The sequence below is a fragment of the Oreochromis aureus genome, linkage group 20 (genome assembly GCF_013358895.1).
Source record: "Oreochromis aureus strain Israel breed Guangdong linkage group 20, ZZ_aureus, whole genome shotgun sequence".
In the NCBI taxonomy this organism is placed as follows: domain Eukaryota; kingdom Metazoa; phylum Chordata; class Actinopteri; order Cichliformes; family Cichlidae; genus Oreochromis; species Oreochromis aureus.
The window spans coordinates 37,576,607-37,599,179 of NC_052961.1; the positions used below are offsets into that span (position 1 = coordinate 37,576,607).

General features: G+C 44.3%; 1 protein-coding gene across 1 annotated transcript; it reads left to right on the forward strand.

Annotated features, from left to right (window-relative positions):
• Positions 1-821: 821 nt before the first annotated feature.
• On the forward strand, positions 822-21,331 carry asxl1 (ASXL transcriptional regulator 1). Its single transcript, XM_031745994.2, has 12 exons — positions 822-1,204; positions 9,211-9,293; positions 9,741-9,743; positions 10,692-10,809; positions 11,113-11,314; positions 11,992-12,152; positions 14,181-14,265; positions 14,673-14,839; positions 15,214-15,310; positions 16,790-16,895; positions 17,112-18,075; positions 18,229-21,331. Exons 1-12 carry the CDS (start codon positions 1,148-1,150, stop codon positions 20,854-20,856), a joined length of 4,671 nt encoding a protein of 1,556 aa, XP_031601854.1. The 5' UTR covers positions 822-1,147; the 3' UTR covers positions 20,857-21,331.
• Positions 21,332-22,573: the final 1,242 nt, after the last annotated feature.

Below are 22,573 nucleotides of genomic sequence, written 5' to 3' on the forward strand. Positions count from 1 at the left end.
AGTGGTCAAAAAAATCATTTTTAAACCCTCCCGTCCTCCCATCTGACATTTGGCAAACAAAAAAAAAAACATCTTTATCACACCCCTCCAGGGTGCTCTTAATCCCTTGATTAATGGGAGGGTCCATAAGCTAATAAACCTTCCAAAAACTTTTCCAAAAATAAAATTAATTACGAATTTCCATAACAAAACTAGGTCAGCATATTCTTACAACTTTAAAGAAAAAACAAAAATGAATACAAATTGCGATTTATAAACCTTCAACAAAAATGGCCACAACAAGTAGGTCCTCTTGACCCTGTCGATATGCCTAAATGCATTGAGTTACTGATTAGCAATGCATGTATATGAGCCTTTGGTATGCATAATGAACTGCCTACTGAGTGTATATGCACAGTGCAGCAGTGAGGAGCATCTTTCACAAAAAGCTGTCTACATATATTTCTGAGGTATATGTACAGTATTCTGAAGTACTCTAATACAACACCCTTGCACTGAGTATCTGTTACACGTTTAATGACTTACCATGGTCCAAAATTAAATCTTAGTGTCCTAATTGTCTTGGTTCCGATGTGTATTCATTGGGCCCGAGTTATCTGCTATTTGCAGACATATTTTAAGGCTCCAGCCTTTACTTTTTAATAACTGAAACCGTATTGAATTAATTGTAAAAGATTATTAATTCACCCTGAATTAAAGATTATTCTGTTCATATGAGCTCCATCACTACATGCGATCTTAACTCTGAAAATATCAGATAGTTTGCATGCAAAATGTGGTTAATTGCAGGATATGAAAGCGGAGGGCAGGGCTTGTTTTGTTGCATTCCTGCGGACGGTTTGACCTTTGACCTGGTTGTTGCATTCCAGAGAGGCTTGTCCTGCAGCAGCACAGTCATCCCTTTCGTCCACACGGCTTATACGCTAGAAAGACGATGTATGTCGAGCTAATTAAGACAGAGTAGCGATTCTGAGAGACTCGCAGACACCGCAGCGTTGAGCCGAGCTAAAAGGAAGCTCTTGACTGGCATCTGCACAGTTATCTAATAGCGTAGTTAGCATCTTTGCTAAACAACTAAACCGCCATCGTATTTTGAGGTTGCTTTGTAGACACACAGCGACTAGCCGCAAACACCAGCGCAGAGGAAATGAAGGACAAACAAAAGAGAAAGAAGGAGCGGACCTGGGCTGAGGCTGCTCGCATGGTAATCTATTTTTTTAATGTATTCAGCTACATGCGAAATATGTGTGGTTTAATGTGAATTGATGGGTCTAGATGTGTTGGTTTCGTTATTCTGCTCACGACTACAGCCTGGTTTCTGCTGTAGTAGCTAGCTATCGGCACTGTGGCGTTACCCTAACCTAACAACCTAAATACAGCCAGAAGTGTTGCATTTAATATATATGGAAGAACGTAGCTACATTTTCCATCTTTTCCCGTTTCTTTCTGCTATTGACACAAAAAGCTACGTGACGCAGTATGCTAACGCTGGCTAGCATGCTAACATGCACGTCTCCTGTTTTGAGCTCTTTGTTTGCTAGGGAGCTAGCTTGCTAGCTTTACGCTTATTACCATTCCAGCAACTTGAGTAAAAACTAAAATAAAATCAAATAAAGAAGAAGAAGAAAAGTTATGTAAACTCTAATGCAGGTTTACTGCCCGATGTACCTCCATATCACTGAATCTGTTAAACCCAAATGTGCACTTTAATGTAGTGCACATTTTGTTCAATGCCGTGAATGTTGTTGACGATAATGCACGCTAACGTTAGCAAAGCTAACAGCTAAGGTTATTCACTAACTCAGCTTTAATGGCAATCGGCGTTAGTGCTGAATGGTGTCTTGTGTAAAGACAAGCCGTCCGGTACAGCAGGCTAAACGCTACAACGCGCACCAACAACGTCGGGCAGAAATCAAATATTAGTCCCATTATATCACTACAAATGACACGTTAGGCACTAGCGGGATCGGGGTTGGGTTGGTTATGGTAGATGTAATAAGTGCACATGAAACCATGGAAATGCACAGCTGTGAAACTGGTCGCATGGCAGATAAGGCAGATTCATGACTGTAAATTTGGGGTGAAGCTCAGACCGGCTAAGGTAAATGGCTTCGCTAGCTGTGTTTTGGCAAACTAGGCCCTCTTCTTTACTCCTCAAAGCCGGAACATAACATGTGGTGGGCAAAACATCAGAAACAGCGCCCTCAATACTCATGTCCATTTCACCACTACTGGAAACTGAAATGTCAGGAACAGAACACTGTTAAAGGTGTGCCAACCTAAAGCAGTCTTTTTCAGAAGTTTAGATTGTGGGACTCAATCTAGCTGCATTAAAGTAGTTGGAAGTGTATGCAAAAACCTCACACTGTTGACTACATGTTTAAACATATTTTCTCAGGGAAAAGTATGAGAAATGTTCACAATCTTCATCAGGAAATAATCCTTTTCAGATAAGAAAACTGTGAAAATGGGCAGTTTGATCTTCCTCTGGGATATTTGCCTCTGTGCAGCAGCAAGCAAGTTGTTTAGTCTAGTATGCTAATCCTGAAGCCTTTGTTACTTAGTGTTTATAGCGTTTGGCATTTTAGTGTGTCTTTGTAGATATGCTGTCATACTGTACACTTTTACGGACATCTCAGTTGATGTTGGATCATTCAAAACCATTGCAGTGTTTTCTTGGCCATCATGCTTTAGTTATACTGCAGTTTGTGGAGAAACAATGTTGCATGAACTCTGATTCGTTCTTGGTTCACATAACTGCTGCTGAGGTGTTTCTAAACAACAGATCACTAGGCGCTCAGAAATGTGTTTTTTGTTTTGATGGTCTCTTATCTTTTTCATCTGTCCTTCAGGGTTCTTTGTCCAGACTAGTTGAGGAAACTTGAAGCTGTGCGGTGTGGCAGTGATTGACATGTGCACATTTTATGGATAGCTGGATTTCATTGGCTTCGTTTTCTTTCGGGGGGTACACGTTTTCATTGCTTGTCTCGCTTGTGTCTGATGAAGATCACACCCTGTGTTGCGCCACACAACCTTTGTGGCATGTCAGTTGGTCGTGCACCTCTTGATTTTTGTAACCTGGCGTGTTGCGCACGGCCATCGCTACTGGGTTGAAGACACGTGTACGATTGTGCCGCCATTTTAATGATAAACCTGCATAGAGGCTCAGCGACATGCTGACACACAGTGAGATGTTGCAGTTGTATGAAAACTTGAGTTTGTGCAAAGAATATTTCAAAAAAACAAAACACTTGACAAAGTCTTGGCGAGAGAAGTGACACCTATCATTTAGGAGACTACTGCAGTGGCTTCTTGTGCTTTAACAGCAAGTATAAATGACTGCACCTGTGTTTAGACGGCATGGCGTAGAGTGAAGCGACCACTGCGGAGGGCATATTGGCACCTCTAGAAGGCCATCACAGCTGTTTCTGTAACCTGCCGACTTTTGAACACCTGCAACAAGCGTTCAATAAAATGTGTGATTTTAAAATGTGACATTTGCACAAAATTTCTGTGAGTTCTCTTACTTTTTAAGCTTTTACCCATTATTTTTTTCGTTCGTTTCCCCGAGCCCTGTGATAACAATGAGGACCTATAAGCAGCTGATTGAGGATCTGAAACAAAGATTATACTGTTTTTTTTAGAAAAAACTTCAAAGTATTTCTAACTGTGGATTTCCAGTATCTGATATTTAGGACTTGCAAACTTCTGGCAAGTTTATCAGCCAAGTCAAGTTCTGGACAGCAAGAAGACTTTGAGATTAGAGACCAGTCGTGGTAGTGCCCCAAACTCAGCTTATTCACCTCCCCAAAGCAGTCAGCAGGAGAGGCAGTGTAGAATCATCGGAGCGATTCTCACTATCACTGTTAGCTTTGAAAGATAAAGATCCACCATTAAGTACTTACAGAACACTGAAGCCTGGCCTGAACATTGGTGAGGATCTGCCAGACAATCACAGATATTCTGCACACTCAGAATATCAGAATGGGATTTGCAGAAAATCTGCAATTTAAGAAACACTCTAAACAGATACTAAGTGTGTGTCAGCCGTTCCATTTCAATTCATCAGATTTACAAAGGGGAAAAATAAAGCTCTGAACTGACCATTGTATTATTAGAGGTTTGATGGGAAACATCTTTTTATTAGTCGAAATTATACAACTTTTTAGGGAACTTTAGTTTTCCAAAAAATATATATTTTTAGAGTGTCGTTTCATTTCCACTTCCTGGAAGCTGGAAACATGTTTTTAGTTCATGTAATAGACAGAAGCAAAACGTTCTGGGTACAGAAAGCCAAAAAAAACAAGGCTCAATTGTCACTATTTTGATTAATTACTCAACACATTAATCTTATGATTTCATTTTTGTTTTTTCCCTTTCTAAGAACCCAAAGACAGTGCAGCTGTCTAGTTGTGTCAGTGCATTTAAATTTAAAACCTTTATAAAAATTACATGTTACTGTTCTCTGTGATAATCTTTTTCATGTACAAAATGTTCACTACGTGCGTCATCTTGGTCAAATTTCTGAATTGATCACATTTTCAGAGTCAAATGAGGATTTGTCTAAGTTTCTGGAGGGCACAGGTGCTGTGTGTGGAGGCAGTCTAGACTTTTAAGTGATCGTTTGGAGCTCATCATCTATTCCCTTTTTCATGAATTTTTTTTCTCGCAAGCCTCACGGTTGGCTGCGATTTAATTGGTCTACTTAAATCTTTAGTTTTGAATAATTTTGAACGAATAACTACAAATTGACCAACATCCTAGCAACACGAAGGCTACATGACAGAATTGCATGCTCAATATAGGAAATCTCTTTCTCTAGTACAACATGACCACTTTCGTGTGCTATACTCCTTTAACACTAAAACATCTAGGAGTGTCCATTTTGTCAGAATCCACGCTGCTCCGCCTCAGTCTGCAGCTTCATCTACTCAGCTCTGCTGCTTAGACCTAAAAGTATTTGACTCTGGATTTCCTTCTTTATTTGCTTGAATTAGTTGTCCACACCCTGGACTCTTTCTCCTCAGTTCAGCTACGTTTAACCCATTATGTCAAAGCTAATTGCCTTACTTCTTAGGCAGTTGCTCTTGACTTCACTTAAATTAAAACTTGTGTAAACAGCTTTAGGTTCCTTGGCATCAGTATGGCAAAAAACCCTCAGTAGTCTTTTTGTACATTTGTACCCTGATCATTGAAAAGCTCAGAAATGAGCATACTTGATATAAAAAAACTTTAGGATGCTTTTCTTAACTTTACATACGTGTGTGTCTGTGTAATAAATAGTATTTATATGTAATGTAAATTGTGTCTGTGAAGGTTCTCAGTCATCCAGGTCATCGTAGTCAAAGGAATTTGCAAAGAAAAGCGTCTGGACTTCTTTGAGTTGCTTGAAGACGTTTCACCTCTCATCCGAGAAGGTGAAACGTGATCCTGGTGATCCTCTAATCACAGGATCACCAGGGGGTCCTTTGTCCCTCTTTGGGGGGATACTCCCACTGGGTTTAAATCTGGGACTCTCGGCCATTTGACCTTAGAACTGAAGAAGCTTCTCGGATGAGAGGTGAAACGTCTTCAAGCAACTCAAAGAAGTCCAGACGCTTTTCTTTGCAAATTCCTTTGACTGTAATGTAAATTGCACCCAAAATATCTTTTTGTGTTATTTTACCTGTTTTGTTTTGCAGCATGACGGAATAAATCTGAATTTCATTTTCTGGTGTTTAATGCACAAAATTATACAACATAAAATAATTTTATTTATATAATGGCAAATCACAACAACAGTCACCTCAAGACCTTTTATATTGTAAGCTGAAGTCCATATAATAATGCTAACCTTGTATTTAGGTATTTTATTAGTGGAGTGTTTGACAGTTTCATCCATCCATTCATCTTCATCTGCTTTATCCGAGGCCGGGTCGCGGGGGCAGCAGCCTAAGCAGAGAAGCCCAGACCTCCCTCTCCCCAGCCACCTCCTCCAGCTTATCCGGGGGAACACCAAGGCGTTCCCAGGCCAGCCGAGAGATATAATCTCTCCAGCGTGTCCTGGGTCTGCCCCGGGGCCTCCTCCCAGTGGGACATGCCTGGAACACCTCACCCAGGAGGCATCCTTGTCAGATGCCCGAACCACCTCAACTGGCTCCTTTCAATGTGGAGGAGCAGCGGCTCTACTCTGAGCCCTCCCGGATGGCCGAACTTCTCACCCTATCTCTAAGGGGAGGCCAGCCACCCTTCGGAGGAAGCTCATTTCTGCCGCTTGTATCCGCGATCTCGTTCTTTCGGTCACTACCCACAGCTCATGGCCATAGGTGAGGGTAGGGGCGTGAGATCGACCGGTAAATTGAGCTTCGCTTTTACACTCAGCTCCCTCTTCACCACGACGGACCGGTGCAGCGTCCGCATCGCTGCAGCCGCAGCACCAATCCGTCTGTCGATCTCCGGCTCCCTTCTCCCATCACTCGCGAATAAGACCCCGAGAAACTTGAACTCCTCCACTTAGGGCAGGAACTCATCCCCGACCCGGAGTGGGCACTCCACCCTTTTCCAGCTGAGAACCATGGCCTCAGATTTGGAGGTGCTGATCCTCATTCCCGCTGCTTCACACTCGGCTGCGAACCATTCCAGTGCGAGCTGGAGGCCCTCACCCGATGAAGCCAACAGAACCACATCATCCGCAAAAAGCAGAGATGAGATTCTGAGGCCACCGAAGTGAAAGCCCTCCGCCACTTGGCTGCGCCAAGAAATCCTGTCCATAAAAATTATGAACAGAACCGGTGACAAAGGGCAGCCCTGGCGGAGCCCATCACCCACCGGGAACGAGTCCGACTTATTGCCGGCAATGCGAACCAAACTCTTGCAACGGTTGTATAGGGATCAAATGGCCCGTAGCAATGGGCCAGACACCCCATACTCCCGCAACACCTCCCACAGGACACCCCGAGGGACACGGTCGAATGCCTTCTCCAAGTCCACAAAACACATGTAGACTGGTTGGGCAAACTCCCATGCACCCTCAAGTATCCTTGAGAGGATAAAGAGCTGGTCCAGTGTTCTGCGATCAGGACGAAAACCACATTGTTCCTCCTGTATCCAAGGTTCGACTAGCGGACGAACTCTCCTTTCCAGCACCCTGGCATAGACTTTCCCAGGGAGGCTGAGGAGTGTGATCCCCCTGTAGTTGAAACACACCCTCCGGTCTCCCTTCTTAAAGATGGGGACCACTACCCCGGTCTGCCAGTCCAGGGGTACTGCCCCTGATCTCCACGCAACATTGTAGAGGCGTGTCAACCAGGACAGCCCTACAACGTCCAGAGCCTTCAGGAACTCAGGGCCTATCTCATCAACACCAGGGGCTCTGCCACCAAGGAGTTGTTTAACTGCCTCAGTGACCTCGCCCCCGGAAATTGGCGGGTCATTCCCCTCATCCCCAGACTTTGCTTCCTCCTCGGAAGACGTGTCAGTGGGATTAAGGAGGTCCTCGAAGTATTCCTTCCACCGCCTGACAATTTTCTCAGTCAACGTCAGCAGCGCTCCGCCAGCACTATACACAGTGCAGGTAGAGCACCGCTTTCCCCTCCTGAGACGCCTGACGGTTTGCCAGAATCTCTTCGAGGCAGTCCGAAAGTCTTTTTCCATGGCCTCTCCGAACTCCTACCACACCCGAGTTTTTGCTTCAGCCACTGCCCGAGCCGCATTCCGCTTGGCCTGTCGATACCTGTCGGCTGCCTCTGGAGTCCCACAGGCTAACCAAGCCCGATAGGACTCCTTCTTCAGCCTGGTGGCTCCCTTCACCTCTGGTGTCCACCATTTGGTTCAGGGATTACCACCACGGCAGGCACCAACCACCTTGCAGCCGCAGCTCAATGCAGCAGCTTCGGCGATGGAGACGCTGAACATGGTCCATTCGGGCTCAATGTCCCCAGTCTCCCTCGGAATTCTGTTGAAGCTCTGCCGGAGGTGTGCGTTGAAGATCTCGCGGACTGGGCTCTCTGCTAGACGTTCCCAGCACACCCTCACTACGCATTTAGGTGCACCGGGTCTGTCCAGCGTCCTCCCCTGCCACCTGATCCAACTCACCACCAGGTGGAGATCAGTTGACAGCTCAGCCCCTCTCTTTACCCGAGTGTCCAGAACGTATGGTCGCAGGTCTGGTGATACGATTACAAAATCGATCATCGACCTGCAGCCTAGAGCGTCCTGGTGCCACGTGCACTTATGGACACTCTTATGTTCGAACAAGGTGTTCGTTATGGCCAAACTATGATTTGCACAGAAGTCCAATAACAAAACACCGCTCGGATTCAGATCAGGGAGGCCATTCCTCCCAATCACGCCCCTCCCGGTCTCGCTGTCGTTACCCACGTGAGCATTGAAGTCTCCCAGCAGGAGAACAGAGTCTCCAGGTGGGGCACCTTCCAGCACCCCCTCCCCAGGGACTCTAAGAAGGCTGGGTACTCTGAACTCCCACTCGGCGCATAAGCGCAGATGATAGTCAGGACCCGTTCCCCGACCCTGAGGCGCAGGGAACAAACCCTCTCATCCACCGGGAAAAACCCCAACGTACCGGCAGCAAGCCGAGGGGATATTAGAATACCCACCCCAGCCCGCCGCCTCTCACCAGGGGCAACTCCAGACTGAGACAGAGTCCAGCCCCTCTCCAGAAGACTGGTTCCAGAGCCCAAGCCATGCGTAGAGGTGAGCCCGACTATATCTAGCCGGTACCTCTCAACCTGACGCACTAACTCAGGCTCCTTCCCCACCAGAGAGGTGACATTCCATGTCCCTATTGCCAGTCTTGGCAGCCGGGGATCAGTCCGCCAGGGCCTCCGCTCCCGGCACACAATGCACCCGACCCCTATGGCGCCTCCTGTGGGTGGTGGGCCTGCGGGAGGATGGGCCCATGTCTCCTCTTCGGGCTGTGCCCACCAGACGCTCGCCCTCGGGCACCCTCCCCGGGCCTGGCTCCAGGGCGGGGCCCCGGTAACCTGATCCCGGGCAGGGTAAACTGTTCCCTCGATGTTCTCTTCATAAGGGTCTTCTGAATTGCTCTTTGTCTGGTCTCTCACCCAGGACCAATTTGCCATGGGAGACCCTACCAGGGGGAAAAAGCCCCCAGACAACATAGCCCCTGGGATACACAAACCCCTCCACCACGATAAGGTAGCGATTCACGGAGAGGTGTTTGACAGTTTGTTTTCTTAAAATCTTTTACAGGTTTTAGAGAACTTTTCAGATGCACCCATGACTCCCAAACAAATTCTGCATGTCATCCAGACCAAGGGACTGAAGGAGATGAGGTCAGAAACACGCACACTCATGCACGCACACAAGAATTTGCAAGCTGATAATAATAATAATAACAGGCTGCAAATAACAGATGAGGATCGATGATAAAGTGCATTGAGAGTGACAGTGACAACTATTTGTCCATTACTTATCCTGATTGAAAAAGCCATATTTATAAGTAGTAGTGTAATCTTAGATGAAGTACTGATTGATTGATGACGAACTATATGTGGTGCTGAAATTGTAGTAGTAGTTTTTTCTGAAACATTGTGGTTTACAAATTCACAGAATTTTAACTTTTTAGTTGGATGATGCATTTATATATTTTTATTTCTCTTATTCTGTTTTTAGCAGGAAATGAACTGATCACATATTAGCTGACGTGTCACTGTGTTTATAACTTAGTTTTTTTTCCCCCTCTTTACATGGACGATTTGGCCTGCTGCTGATCTAAACAGAAGGTATGTTGCTCAGTACATATTATTGTATATGTTACAGCAAATGGTCACAAATATTTGAGAATTCTAAAACCCTTTTTTTGTTTGGTACCAACATAATGTTCATGAACATCTTTTACACTTTGGACTACAGTTTCCAGACGGTTTATGTCAGGAACCTCAAGTTTGTCCAGGAAAGCTTTAAGGACAACTCCTTAACGCTTAACCGGTCACATTGCATACTGAGTTTTTGTCAGAGCGTGTGACCCTGGGAGCATTTCAATGTTTCGCCACGGAACACAAAATTGCTAAAACTCAATAAAATCTAGTACAGTTTCTCCCAAACTTCACAGGCATTGATGACAGTCATGTTCTGAACATGTTGATATGCCCATTTTTACAATTGGGTTTTTGTGAAACGGCTTGGTCATGGTGACACACCAAGTTTCGATCAATCGCCATGAAATATGAAGCTGCTGTAACTCGAAGACATCCAGATTAATCATTCCCAAACTTCTCCATCACCACCTAGCGGGCATAGTTGGCTCGACCATGTCACGGTTGAAGGCCCACCAGGGTGAAAGGGCACTCGCTTATGCTGTTTGGAGCTTTAATTATTAATATTAGTATTGTTATTATTATTAATATTACTCTTGTTATTATTATTTCTTCCACATTGACTGTATTAATTTTATTAATATATTTATAACAATATAGCCCCATTTTAAAACAATAGTTATCTAGTTAAAACCCTCCACTTATTTCCTGAGCAGAAACACCTGGCAACATAGTAACAAGTTCCAGGTGTTTAATAGCCGCATCAATGAACATGACTGTAAAGAAAAATACTAAGGGAGTAGATGCACCCAACTGTGGAATTCGTGTATAAAATGTTGGAGTGACATATCTAGCCACAGGAGCTATAAGTGTGTGTGTGTGTGTGTGTGTGTGTACGTGTACGTATGTGTACAGTGGTACAGCTCCTTTGGCCTGCCTGGTCACCATGCTGCATTCCCAAGTGAGAGGCGATCGAGTCAAGAACAGTATCTTCTTCAAGCTACCTGGACGAATGAGTCTTTTTACTCTCAAGGTACTGAATCAAAAATTCCCAAAATAACATTCTCCCAAATTCTGCTGCAACTCTCAGTTTGTGTTGGTTATATTCACAGTGTGGTGAGTCTTTGCTACAAAAGTACTTGGTCACTGACTTATTACTAAGTATTTGTACCAGTAGCTCCTGAAGAGCTCCACTTTTTTTCCTAAACAGTGACGTGATGTTTTGATTTTTTTAAAATCTTCTTTGCACTGTTGGATTTGACAGTGTACATTATGCCTGCAGACAATACTGTTTTTAAGAAGGGCATCGCCTACTCTGTACTCTTTTGCTCTGTAGAAAAACGCTCTCCAGTGGACAAAGGCAACCTCGGAGTCAGAGACACCATCAGAGCAGGCTGGGGGTACGACACCCCCAGCTTCCAGCAACAGCACCCCGGCAGCAGGCTCAGCCGTGGCCCCGGTTGGTCCCACTGAGGCCGCTGAACAGGAGAGCTGCGACTCCACTGAGACTACTGCTGCTGCCAGTGTGGACAATGATGGTAACATTAAGCCTTGTGCTGGTCACCTCTTAGTGTGCATACCACATCCCTTTGTCTTTTCCTTCATGATGCTATGCAGTCATTCTGTTAGTCTAGTTGTTTGCAGCTCCATCTCAGCAGTGGTGTTTTGCTAGTCGGAGAGCTAACACAGAAGGTAAACAGTAAATGATGGCAGGATAGTGTCCTGTGTACTAAACTGCATATCAGTAAGATGTACCAATTTTAGCACATTTATATTCTCGGATGTGTTCGTTACATTGAATTAATTAGGACGTCCGAGTCTGATGTGGCCTTGCAGATAAAGAGTGTCTGTCACTCCAGACCATGTAAATCGAGAAGATGACTTGATTCCTTGGCCCCTGTTATGCAGCTGTTGACAGAACTGTACAAAGAGGCTTTTACGTACTTTATTTATTTATTTTAAAGTAACAAATTTGCTAGACTGAAGGCAATAATGGTGTCATTAATACAGATTAAGGTCAAATTTGTAAATATTTGGTAGAAGCCACAAATAAGCTTGAGTTTGGGTAGAAGCCATTTCATGGTCTTGGTTAAGACATAAAAAATGTAAGTTCTTTGCTACTTGTGGCTGCATGCCCACCTTGTAAATGTCAAGTCTATCTCTGCTGTTTAGAAACATGTGGAATAGTGATTTTTTTTTTCTCTCTGGCTTGAAGCTTCGGTTGATGAGAGTTCATCCAGTGCCTCCTGCTCTGTGGAGCTACAGGCTCCCAGCAGCCAGCCTCAGACTCGCCTCAGCAGGTCAGCAGGACAGCAGGGTCGCACTGACACACAGCAGACCCAGCACGCACAGACCAGACTGAGCCGCTCAAGACAGGTAGAGCCCTGCATGACACTATTTGTGGCTCCATGTCTACAAGGAAATGTGATGTGTTTAGTAGTCAGACATTTTAAGCAGTCTGCAATGTCATGCTGTATGGTACTTATACTGTGCTGCTGCCTAATTGTGTGTAACATAGATATGCAACACTTAATTCATTCATTTCAGAATCATTTTTGATATAGCAGAATCAAAAGAAATGTATATAATTTAGCTCAAAAGGTAGACCAGTTGATCTGCTAATCAAAAGGCTGGTGGTTTGATTCCAGTCTGCATACCAAATCCCTTGAGCAACATACTAACCCCAAGGTACTATCAAGAGTGTAAATGTTGGCTAGAAAAAAATGTTGGTGTGAATGAAGCATGTTGTGTTAAGAGCGCTCAGCTAGAATAGAAAAGTTCTATATAGGAAATGCTCCATTTACTGTTTGGCTTATTTTGCTAAAAATGAAAAACATTTAAAACTGTTGAGCATAATTTTTCTGTATTAGTTGAGGTTAGTTTTATTTCTATAGTTCTAGTTCACAACAACATTTTTGTCAGCTCTTTTGGGGTGATGCAGTACTATGAGGGCTATGATCAAACCTGATCATTTAGTTTTTTGAGATGACAGATTATATTTATATCATCAGAGTTTGTATTTAATTCTGCATTTAGCAGGGAGCCGATAGAACTGATGTCATGTGCCAGAGCTAAAGTCCGCCTCACTGCTGCGACTGAATCTCTTGAAGGCTTTTCACTCAGCTTTTAGAACAGTCTGTCCTACATCAACGATTAACTATAAAATGACACATTTCAAGAATTCTCCATTTAGACGAGGAAACATACCAGTCAAAAGTTTGAACACATGTTCTCATTTAATGGTTTTTCTTTATTTTTACTTCACTTCTCCCGTCTACATTGAAGATGCATACTGATCATATCAAATACATGAAGCAAGATATATGGAGTTATTTAGCAAAGGTTCCTCAAAGTAGCCGCCCTTTGCTTTGTTGACAGCGCCGCAAACCCTCGGTCTTCTCTCAGTGAGCTTCATGATGTAGTCACCTGACATGGTTTCACTTCACAGGTGTGCCATGTCAGGGTTCATTTGTGGAATTTCTTGCACTCTTAATGGGGCTGGGACCATCAGTTGTGTTGTGCAAAAGTCAGGTTGGTACACAGCTGACAGCTCTATTTGACAACTGTTAGAATTCATGTTATGGCAAGAACCAATCAGCTAAGTAAAGAGAAAAGTCAGTCCATCATTACTTTAAGAACTGAAGGTCAGTCAGTCCAGAAAATTGCTAAGACCTTGAATGTGTCTCCAAGTGCAGTCGCAAAAACCATCAAGCATTATGATGAAACTTCATCCAAGTCACCAGCCTCAGAAATCACAAGTTAACAGCAGCTCAGATTAGAGCCCAGATAGATGCCCCACATAGTTCCAGTAGCAGATTGGAACGTCTTTTTTTGTTTACTACATAATTCCATATGTGTTCATTCATAGTTTTGATGCCTTCAGTGATAACATGCAGTGCGATGTGTAAAATTCTTACAACCGACAATTGTCAGTCCAGTAACTGAGGATAGGCGACATATTCACGCAGGTGACTTTTTGATGGGCAGAGCAATTAATTTTTTATCTGTTTGGTCGAGTGTATAAGACAGATAAGTACTGGAATGGCCTGTAAACATGGTTATAGTAAAAAAAAAAAAGAAGCCAGTTTCTTTTTCCCCCCCTCTCCACCATTGTGTGGGGTGTTTTTGTTTGTTTTGTTTTTTATTTAAATAAAATGTTTTTTGTTGTTGTTGTTGTCTCCCCGCTACTGCCTTTCTGTCTTTCTGTCTGTTATGAGTTTGAGTATTATTATTTATTTTTTCCGTTAACTGCTTTTCTTGGCTTCCACCAACATTATTAGCCAACTTACTCATGGGCAAATAAATAAACTGCATTTATTTATAAGTAGTCAGGTACAAGCGAACAGTTACATTATTCCCCTAGTAACAGCACTTCTGCATATGTCTGCCATTTGTTTTCTACAGTCAGGAAGGCAGAGGAAGAAAGCTGTTATGATGCCTCGCGTCGTCCTCACCCCTCTTAAGGTGAATGGAGAGCATGTCCCTTCAGGTAAGAGCCTCTCTTGAATTCTCTCACATAGAATCAAGAAGAACACCTGTTGCAAAAAAAATTGGAATACAGACTAGTGGCCATCCTGATCCAAGAGATATCAGTATTATTGAAATTCATACTCATTGTCAACAGAATCATGGAAAACATACTGAAAAAAAATCAAAGTTTGATTCACCAGCCATCATATGCTGGATTGTACCAGTGTACAGGTCATAAATTTATGCATGAAGAGTCACATTTTTAAACTTGTTGATTTGTTGTCATGCACCAGGGCTGGTACCTGGACACTCTTCTAGAAGCTCGTGCTCTGAACAGTGCATGACTTTGTTGCTTTGCAGCTGAACTACAGCATCTGTCTACATCATCTTGAGTTAAAGGTTTTCTCGGGGGTTTGTCATGAATAGGTCCCATGAAGCGGAGTCGGGGAGGGGTGGATGTAGACTTTGAAACGCCAGGCTCCATCCTAGTCAACACCAACATCAGAGCTCTCATCAATACGCGGACATTCTTAGCTTTCCCGGTACACTCACAACAGCAGTTGCTGCAGCTGCTGCCTGAGGTGGACCGACAAGTAAGCGGTCTTTCTATTCTTTATTCCAGTTTATGTTTACTGTAATATTGTATGTGCCAATATCTAGCACAGGGCAAACGAGAAACCAATAAAACTGATATTTTTAACACTTACTGCTGGGAGGAAGAAGAAAAAGAGAATTTTGAGCTTGTAGATATTTCTGTACAGCAGGAATTTCAGTAGTGCACAACAGTGTGCCGGCTCTGCTACGGACTTTTTGTATTCTTGGAATAATTCAATTTTAAATTCCTTATACAATAATTTTGGATGTGTACTAAAAAAAGGTTTTTAGTGTAGTGCTTAAAGCATCAAACACTCAACTGTGTACTCATCAATTGACTTGTTGTCTTATGTCACCTTGTCTCTGGTTGTAGATTGGACCTGATGGCATGGCCAGACTGAGCAGTTCAGCTCTTAACAATGAATTTTTTACCCACGCCTCCCAGAGCTGGAAAGAGAGGCTGGGTGATGGTAAGTTTCTGGTCAGTCATAGACAGACTGCCATGCTTTACTGAGACTTCATCACTGTTCCTCAGTAGGGTTTGACATAACCAATGGCCCAATGCCTCAGAGCCAGTAAAACAAGATTGTTAGGCAAGTTGTTTGGCCATCTCCTGTTTGCTCCAGTGGCCGTGTCCCACCTATTGCAATTCCACAACTTCCTGTCTAAAAGGAATCCTCACCCACAGTTAGTTTCTTCTTGTATTCAGTATGAAAGAAATAGAGATTTCTTAGTGACTGTGAAAACAGGATAAAAGATCTTCAATGAATTTATTTCAATATAGTTTTCGGACTGTAAAAATGTATTTAGGAAGGCATGCAAGACGTTTTTAACCCAATTAGCATCTATTTTTCTGAATGAAAAAAGTTGATAACAGAATAGCACTGAAGATGATGTTATCATAGTTGCAATTTATGGTGCAGCATCTCTTCTGACACAGCAAGCACAAAAACAACAGATCATGAACTTAGGTGGAATGAAAGAAGCATTTTTCTTTTTCAGTGGTGTTTAATACTGTAATTACAGTCATAATCGTACTTGTCAAAGCCAGCACAAGTCTTCTATCAAACCGCCTGAGCACATGTTCACTCTTCTAAATTTATTTGAAAGCTTTATTGACTGAATTTGTAAGTTTGCTCTCCTACAAAGGAATGAAAAGTTCTTAATGTATATAGTAGTTTCAATGTAATCGAGAGAGACACAATATGAACCAAAATCCAGAAAGAGAACATTATATATAAGTTAGAAATTGATTTGCATGTCACTGATTGAAAGAAGTATTTGACTACAATTTAACCTACAACCCAGCCAGAATTCTGGTTCACACAGATTGGGGGTGTGCTCAATTACAGATACTTCTGATCACAACTCATTATGTATATAAAACACATATGTCAACATAATACATTTCCTCCATTCCAAACTTCTCCACCACCATGGCCAAGACTAAAGAGCTATCAAAGGATGTCATGGACAAGATTGCAAACATTCACATGGCTGGAATGGACTATAAGATCATCAGCAGGCTTGGTGAGAAGGTGGCAACTGTTGCTGAGATTATTTGGAAATGGAAAAAGTATAAAATGGTCATCAGTTGCCCTAGGATGAGAATTGTACATGGATTGACTCTTTATATAATGCTTTTTTTTTTTTTTATTATACCGGAGCACTGAAATTGCTTTATACAACATACCTCATTCACCTGTTTATAAAACACTTTTTCTGTGCCTGAGCATTTTGGATCTTACATTCACACACTTACTTATTTAATCACTGAAGACATGCAAATCAATGTGGATTTGGTTCATATTCTGTCTCTCTCCATTGAAATGAAACTACCATAAAAATTAGAGAATTAGAAAGTTTAGATTTTCTGAAGCATTTCTATGACTACTAACACCTTTTTGACTAAAAATGCTAAATCCTTTACATGTGTTTGATCTGGTTAGGTGAGTTCACCCATGAGATGCAAGTGCGTTTCAGACAGGAAATGGAGAAAGAAAAGAAGGTAGAGGTGTGGAAGGAGAAGTTTTTTGAAGAGTATCATGGGCAAAAGTAAGAGCCAAATCATTTAATCTAAATTTAATGTATTGTTCACGTTTCAGTATTATTGCTAGACTTGTATGTATAAGATGAATCCTTTTAACTGAAAATGTTTATATTTCTGTCCATACTGTTACATGTATTTGAGACATCAGCCTACAATAGCCTACATGTCATGTTCACTCTGGTATTCACTGTGTGCTAAATTGTGTTGCTGTGTACTTGTAGGTCTGGGCTAACACAAGAAGAGTCACTAAAGCTTACCATGAGTGATGCCAGCGAAGTTGCAGCTAGTGTGCTAGACAGTGATGTGACTGTGGTGGCAACCGGTGCCCCCAAAAGACGCAGCGTAGGTCGGCGGAGGCGAGATGGTAGGATGAGGAGACGCACACGGGCTGACCTGCGCCGGAGGGCTCGCAGAACCATCTGCAAGACCACTCCATCCCTGCCGTCTGCAGAAGCAGCTGAGGCCAATGCAACTATGGATATTTCAGCGGTTTCTGTTGGCTCTCCCATGTCCGAAAACACAGTTGTTCAGGGAGAGGTAGTGCTGCAGACTGATTGTGGGGTGGAGCTCCCAGATGAGAGTGGTTTTACAGAACCAAAGCCTTCTCCCATTCCAGAGCCAGTCACATTGCCAGCCCCCACACCTGCTCCAACTCCCAGCCCCAGCCCAGCCTCAACCAGCGCAAATGAAGAGCATGAAGTCGCTGCTCGTTTGCTCCCCGAAGAGAGTGCACCTGTGTTGGCTTCCACCACTTCTCCATCCTCGTCCTCCTCCTCCTCCTCTTCATCTGCCTCTTCACCTGTTTCTTCACCATCTTCACCTTCTGATAGACAGGAGACATTTGTTGGAGTCCTGGACTCTTCTTCATCCTCCTCAGCCTCCTCGAGTGCTGCAGTTGCTGCAGATCCCCTGGATGATACAGCTTCTGTGATCACCTCCATCACAGGAGGAACTGCCACCAGCAGCCGTGAGAGCAGCCCATCTGTTAGTCCAGCTGCCACCCCTCTGCCCAGCACCCAGCTGAAAGAACAGAAGAGAAGGCCAGATGAGACTGAAGCCTTTTCTAGCTTCCCCGAAAAGAGGCCACGGCTTGACGACCGTCAGTCCTTTCGTACCACAATTGACAGTGTCTGTTCAGAAAAGCCGCAGCCGACAACAGAAGAACCCAAGGTGCCACCTATCCGGGTAAGTGTTAGTGAAATAATCCAGAAAGCTCCAGGATTACTTTCTGTTACACAAAGTTCTTGGTGCACAAAGACAAGTAATCTAAATAGATGAATGGATAGCTGCTTGTTATCAGATAAATTTTGACTTGCTGTCCCTGTGTTTGTTTCTTAGATTCAACTGTCCAGAATCAAACCTCCCTGGGTCAAAGGGCACCCCACCTACCAGATCTGTCCCCGGATCGTGCCGCCCGGCGAAGGCTCGCGCCGGTCGGGGACAGGGGGTGCGCGCACCTTGGCGGACATCAAAGCCCGTGCACAACAAGCCCGTGCCCAGCGCGAGGCCGCTGCTGCTGTTGCAGCCTCTGCCGACGGGACAAGCCCGGCCAGGGTCAGGCTGCGGCCTGGTGCTGGGCTACCGGATAGCAGCAATGGAAGACGATCGCGAGAGCATCCAGGACCTATCGAGCCCGGAGGAGGAGGAGGTGGAGAAGAAGAAAGTGAAAATGGAAATGAAACAAGGGGAAGTAGTGGGGTGGAACAGCAGGGATCGTCTTCAGGCACTAATTCGTCTGGAACACAACTACAGCTTCTTAATGTAGAGCCTACATCTGAGCCTTCCCCTTCATTGTCCACTACCTCAACCTCCATGTCCTTGGAGCCCCCACAGACGCCAAGTCCTCAGCAAGAGGAAGCAGTTGGGGGGACAGATGGAGAGTTAATTGAAGCAACCACAGCTAGTATCCAGAGCTCCTCCAACGGACTCACAGATGGGGCTGCCTCACTTTCTTCAGATCCTGATGTGTCTGAGTCACCAGCCATGCAGTCTGCCAGAGAAAGCCAGGTAGTTGAAACTGGTGCCAGTGCCCCCACAGAGAGCCCAACCGTTGGTTGTGAAAAACCTTCATTGGCACAAACCTCTATCCCAGATTCTCTTCCGAGGTTTGGGGCTCAGGGTGTAGATGTTATTCAGACGCTGGCCAGTTCTTGTCATGCCAAGGACCAGGAGCAAGGAAAGGAGGCTGGATTGGGTAGTGTTATCCAGCATGGTTCTCACCATGTTGACCCCCAGGAGGCATTCTCCCATACAGCCACTGAGAGACAGCGATCAGATGGATCTTCACCCCAACATGTGGATTCCTCTAGTGCTGAGAAAGATGAGGCTGGCACATATAGCGACTCAACAGATACCGCTTCAGACTGTGAGAATGAAAGCCAGGAGGAAGAGCAGCAGCAGCCTGGCCACGAATGGTGTCCTCAATTGAACACTCAGAGAAATGGCCAACTGGTGATTTGTAGCCCTCCTCAGAACCAACAACCGGTCATCCAGACCCACATGACTAGCCGCCACGGCCAGACGGTCATTCAGCCTTGCTTCCCCAGCAGCATGACTCAGCCACAACACAGCCGTATCCATTCACAAGACTCCAATGCTCTGTCTGCACCCCTGCCACAAGGGCTAAGGGACACAACTGTTGTTAAAACTGAATCTGGAGATGACTGTAGAGCCACCAGACTGAGCTCTGAAGAGGAGTGTCGTGGAGCTTTAAAGTCTTCTGTCACTCACTCAAATGCTGCAACTGCCTCCAAAAGACTGGCCAGTTCAGTCAGACTTGTGTCCAGTGTGGAGGCCAACAACCCTTTGGTCACACAGTTACTTCAGGGCAGCCTGCCTCTTGAAAAAGTTCTACCCTTACACTCTGCCAACAGACTGGAGATTAGCCGATTACCAGGAACCCTACCCAGGCCACCAGCAGCAAGAATCCCAGGGACTCGTAACAGGCCTGAGGTCTCAGCAAAATCTTCAAGCCCAGAGCTGAATACTCCAGTCCAGATCCATAAGTCTCCAACATCCCGCCCAATTTCCTGTCTGATCGAAGCCCCAGCTGTACCACAGTATCAGTCCCCCCAGGCCCCTGGAGCTGTTCCAGTCATCACCCCTCTGCCACCCTCCTCCACCGGTTCCTTGTCCTCCAGAAGTAAGCAAGACCTCATGTCTGGGTCTGCTGTGGAATCTGCAGTTATCAAAGAGTCTCATGGTCAGCAGCCTTCCCAGGGAGCCATTCCCGACAGACCTCAGTCAGCCCATAGGACCATGTGCAATGGACCCTCTCCTCCTCACGCAGACACCTGCCCAACAGAGGTGATACCTTCTATTAAGATTAACTGGCGTCCCCCACAATCTCAGCTTCCCCAGTCTCAGCAACAACCCCCGTCTCCTGCACCCACTGTAAAGAATGAAGTTGGTGCACGACCCTCTTGTCAAGCTATTGCCAAATCCTCACTCAGTGTACCCTTAAGTGTTACCAAAAAGGAACCTGGGAACTCTGTCGATGGCTATCTAAGCGGTGGGGCGATAGAGGGACTCATCAACATGGAGTTTACTTTGGCCAGGATGGCAAAGAAAGATCACAGCAAAGCTCCCTACTCCTCTGCGTCTCCCTCTTCCTCCTGTTCTCCCTCACCCTCCGCTCCCTCCCTTCCCTTCCATCTTTATGGGAAGCTCCCCAAGCAAGGTGGAGGTGTTGGAGGGGTAAGCTACACAGCCAATGTCTCAGTGATGGACAACAGCAGTTTTTCCCGGAGCATGGCAGACAGTGTGCTGCAGCTGCACCCCCGCTTGGGTCCCAGCCAGACTACCCTCAGCATTCAGGCCTTTACTGACAGTACAGCAGAGGAAGTGGCACTCAAGTGCTCGTGCCGCCTCAAGGCCATGATCATGTGCCAAGGCTGTGGTGCCTTCTGCCATGATGATTGCATTGGGCCCTCCAAACTCTGTGTGTCATGTCTGGTGGTCAGATAGTATGCTGAAGTTTCAGTGGACTGTAGAACTGCTGTTTGTATAGTGTGAGCAGCAGGGCCACAGCTTTCAAAGTGTTGCCAGAAACTTAAGTATGGTAGAGAACACAGGAGAAGCCTGATGGTCAACATTTGCCTTGTAAAATATGACTGGTCTGTATTGTTGCAGATTTCCTGTTTTTGTTTGAGCTGTACTGATGATTATTATTGTTGTTGTTGTTGTTGTTGTTGTTGTTATTATTAATTATTATTATTATTATTATTATTATCATTGTGCATTGGGGCATGATTGATTGTAAATTGTGCCTTTTTTTTTCTCCTCAAAAACATTTACCTCATCTTATCTTGCTCCACCTGTTATCATTTGGTGGCCATCATTTTTTTGATCCCGTTTGTCAGTCAATGGGGAATTACTGTTGTCTCTGCGCAAAGAAGTATTTTTTTAACCATTAAAATGAGTAAATGACATTGTATTACCAGTTTGTTTTTTTTGACTCATTTTATGATTCCGTTGAGCTCTAGTTTGTAGTTACAGGAATTAACAAAGTGAACATTATGTGCTGTTAAAATTTGATTCCTTGATAACTTTCAGAGTTTTTACCAGCAATGGGGATTGTGTTAAAATTCTGCACCTGCCACGTGGCAGGAGCAGCACAGGACTGGCTGGAAGAACACAATGATTTCAGGGTATCCACGGGATGTGCCGGAACAAGGCAGAGACCGGATGCGCCACCTCTTAACCAACTGCACCCTAAGGATCTGCTGCCAGCATGAAATGGGACCCTGTGTCCTGAAGTGTCAGAGCTGAATGGTGATATGAGACAGAATTTGTATTTATTTTTGTATTGTGGTTTTTTTTGTTTGTTTGTTTGTTTGTTTTTTCACATAAAAACATTGTAGGCACAGAAACTGATAAATGTCAGTCAGGCTGTACCAGTATAAATAGCTATACACACATTTCAGTAGCTAAAGGATAACCAAGGAGTCTGCTTCATACTCCAGAGTTGGTGATGGATTTCTACACCGTTCTGTGCTGGGATCTGTATAATGTACTTTCTACACTGTACATGGCCCCTAAGGTAGTGTTATTAGAAATGTTATGAGAGAACAGTGCATATGTTTTCTTTGCTCTGCACATTATCCACACTATTCAGGACACATGTTCAAGGCATGTTTCAAAGTCAAAGACCTGGAATCATTATGTCTAATGAAACAGACTATAGTATGTAGTTAAGGCTGCAACAGGTGACCTTGAATCCTCCTGTAGTTGTGCTGTGGCTGCTGGGGTTTCCCATCATGCACTGAGTGTTTTTTCTTCACTCACCATGTCTTTGTACACCACTCTGTATTGAATTATTAGTTATTATTAATCTCTGGTTCTCTTTCACTGTGTGTCTTTGTCCTGTCTTCGGTCCTGCACTCCCAACCAGTCACAGCAAAAGGTTGCCCCTCCCTGAGCCACATTCTCTAAAAGGTTTTTTTTCCTGTTTAAAGGGGAGTTTTTTTTCATCGCACTGTTGACAAGTGCTTTCTTACAGGGGGCCGTTTGATTGTTGTCTTCTCTAGTATTGTTATTGTAGGGTCTTTATCTTACAATATAAAGCACCGCGAGGCAACTGTTGTTGTGATTTGGTGCTATATAAAAAAAATTTATATGAGATGGATCTGTATGTTTGATTTGGATTTTATTCCAGATAGTGTTCCTGACGCAATTTACCTGA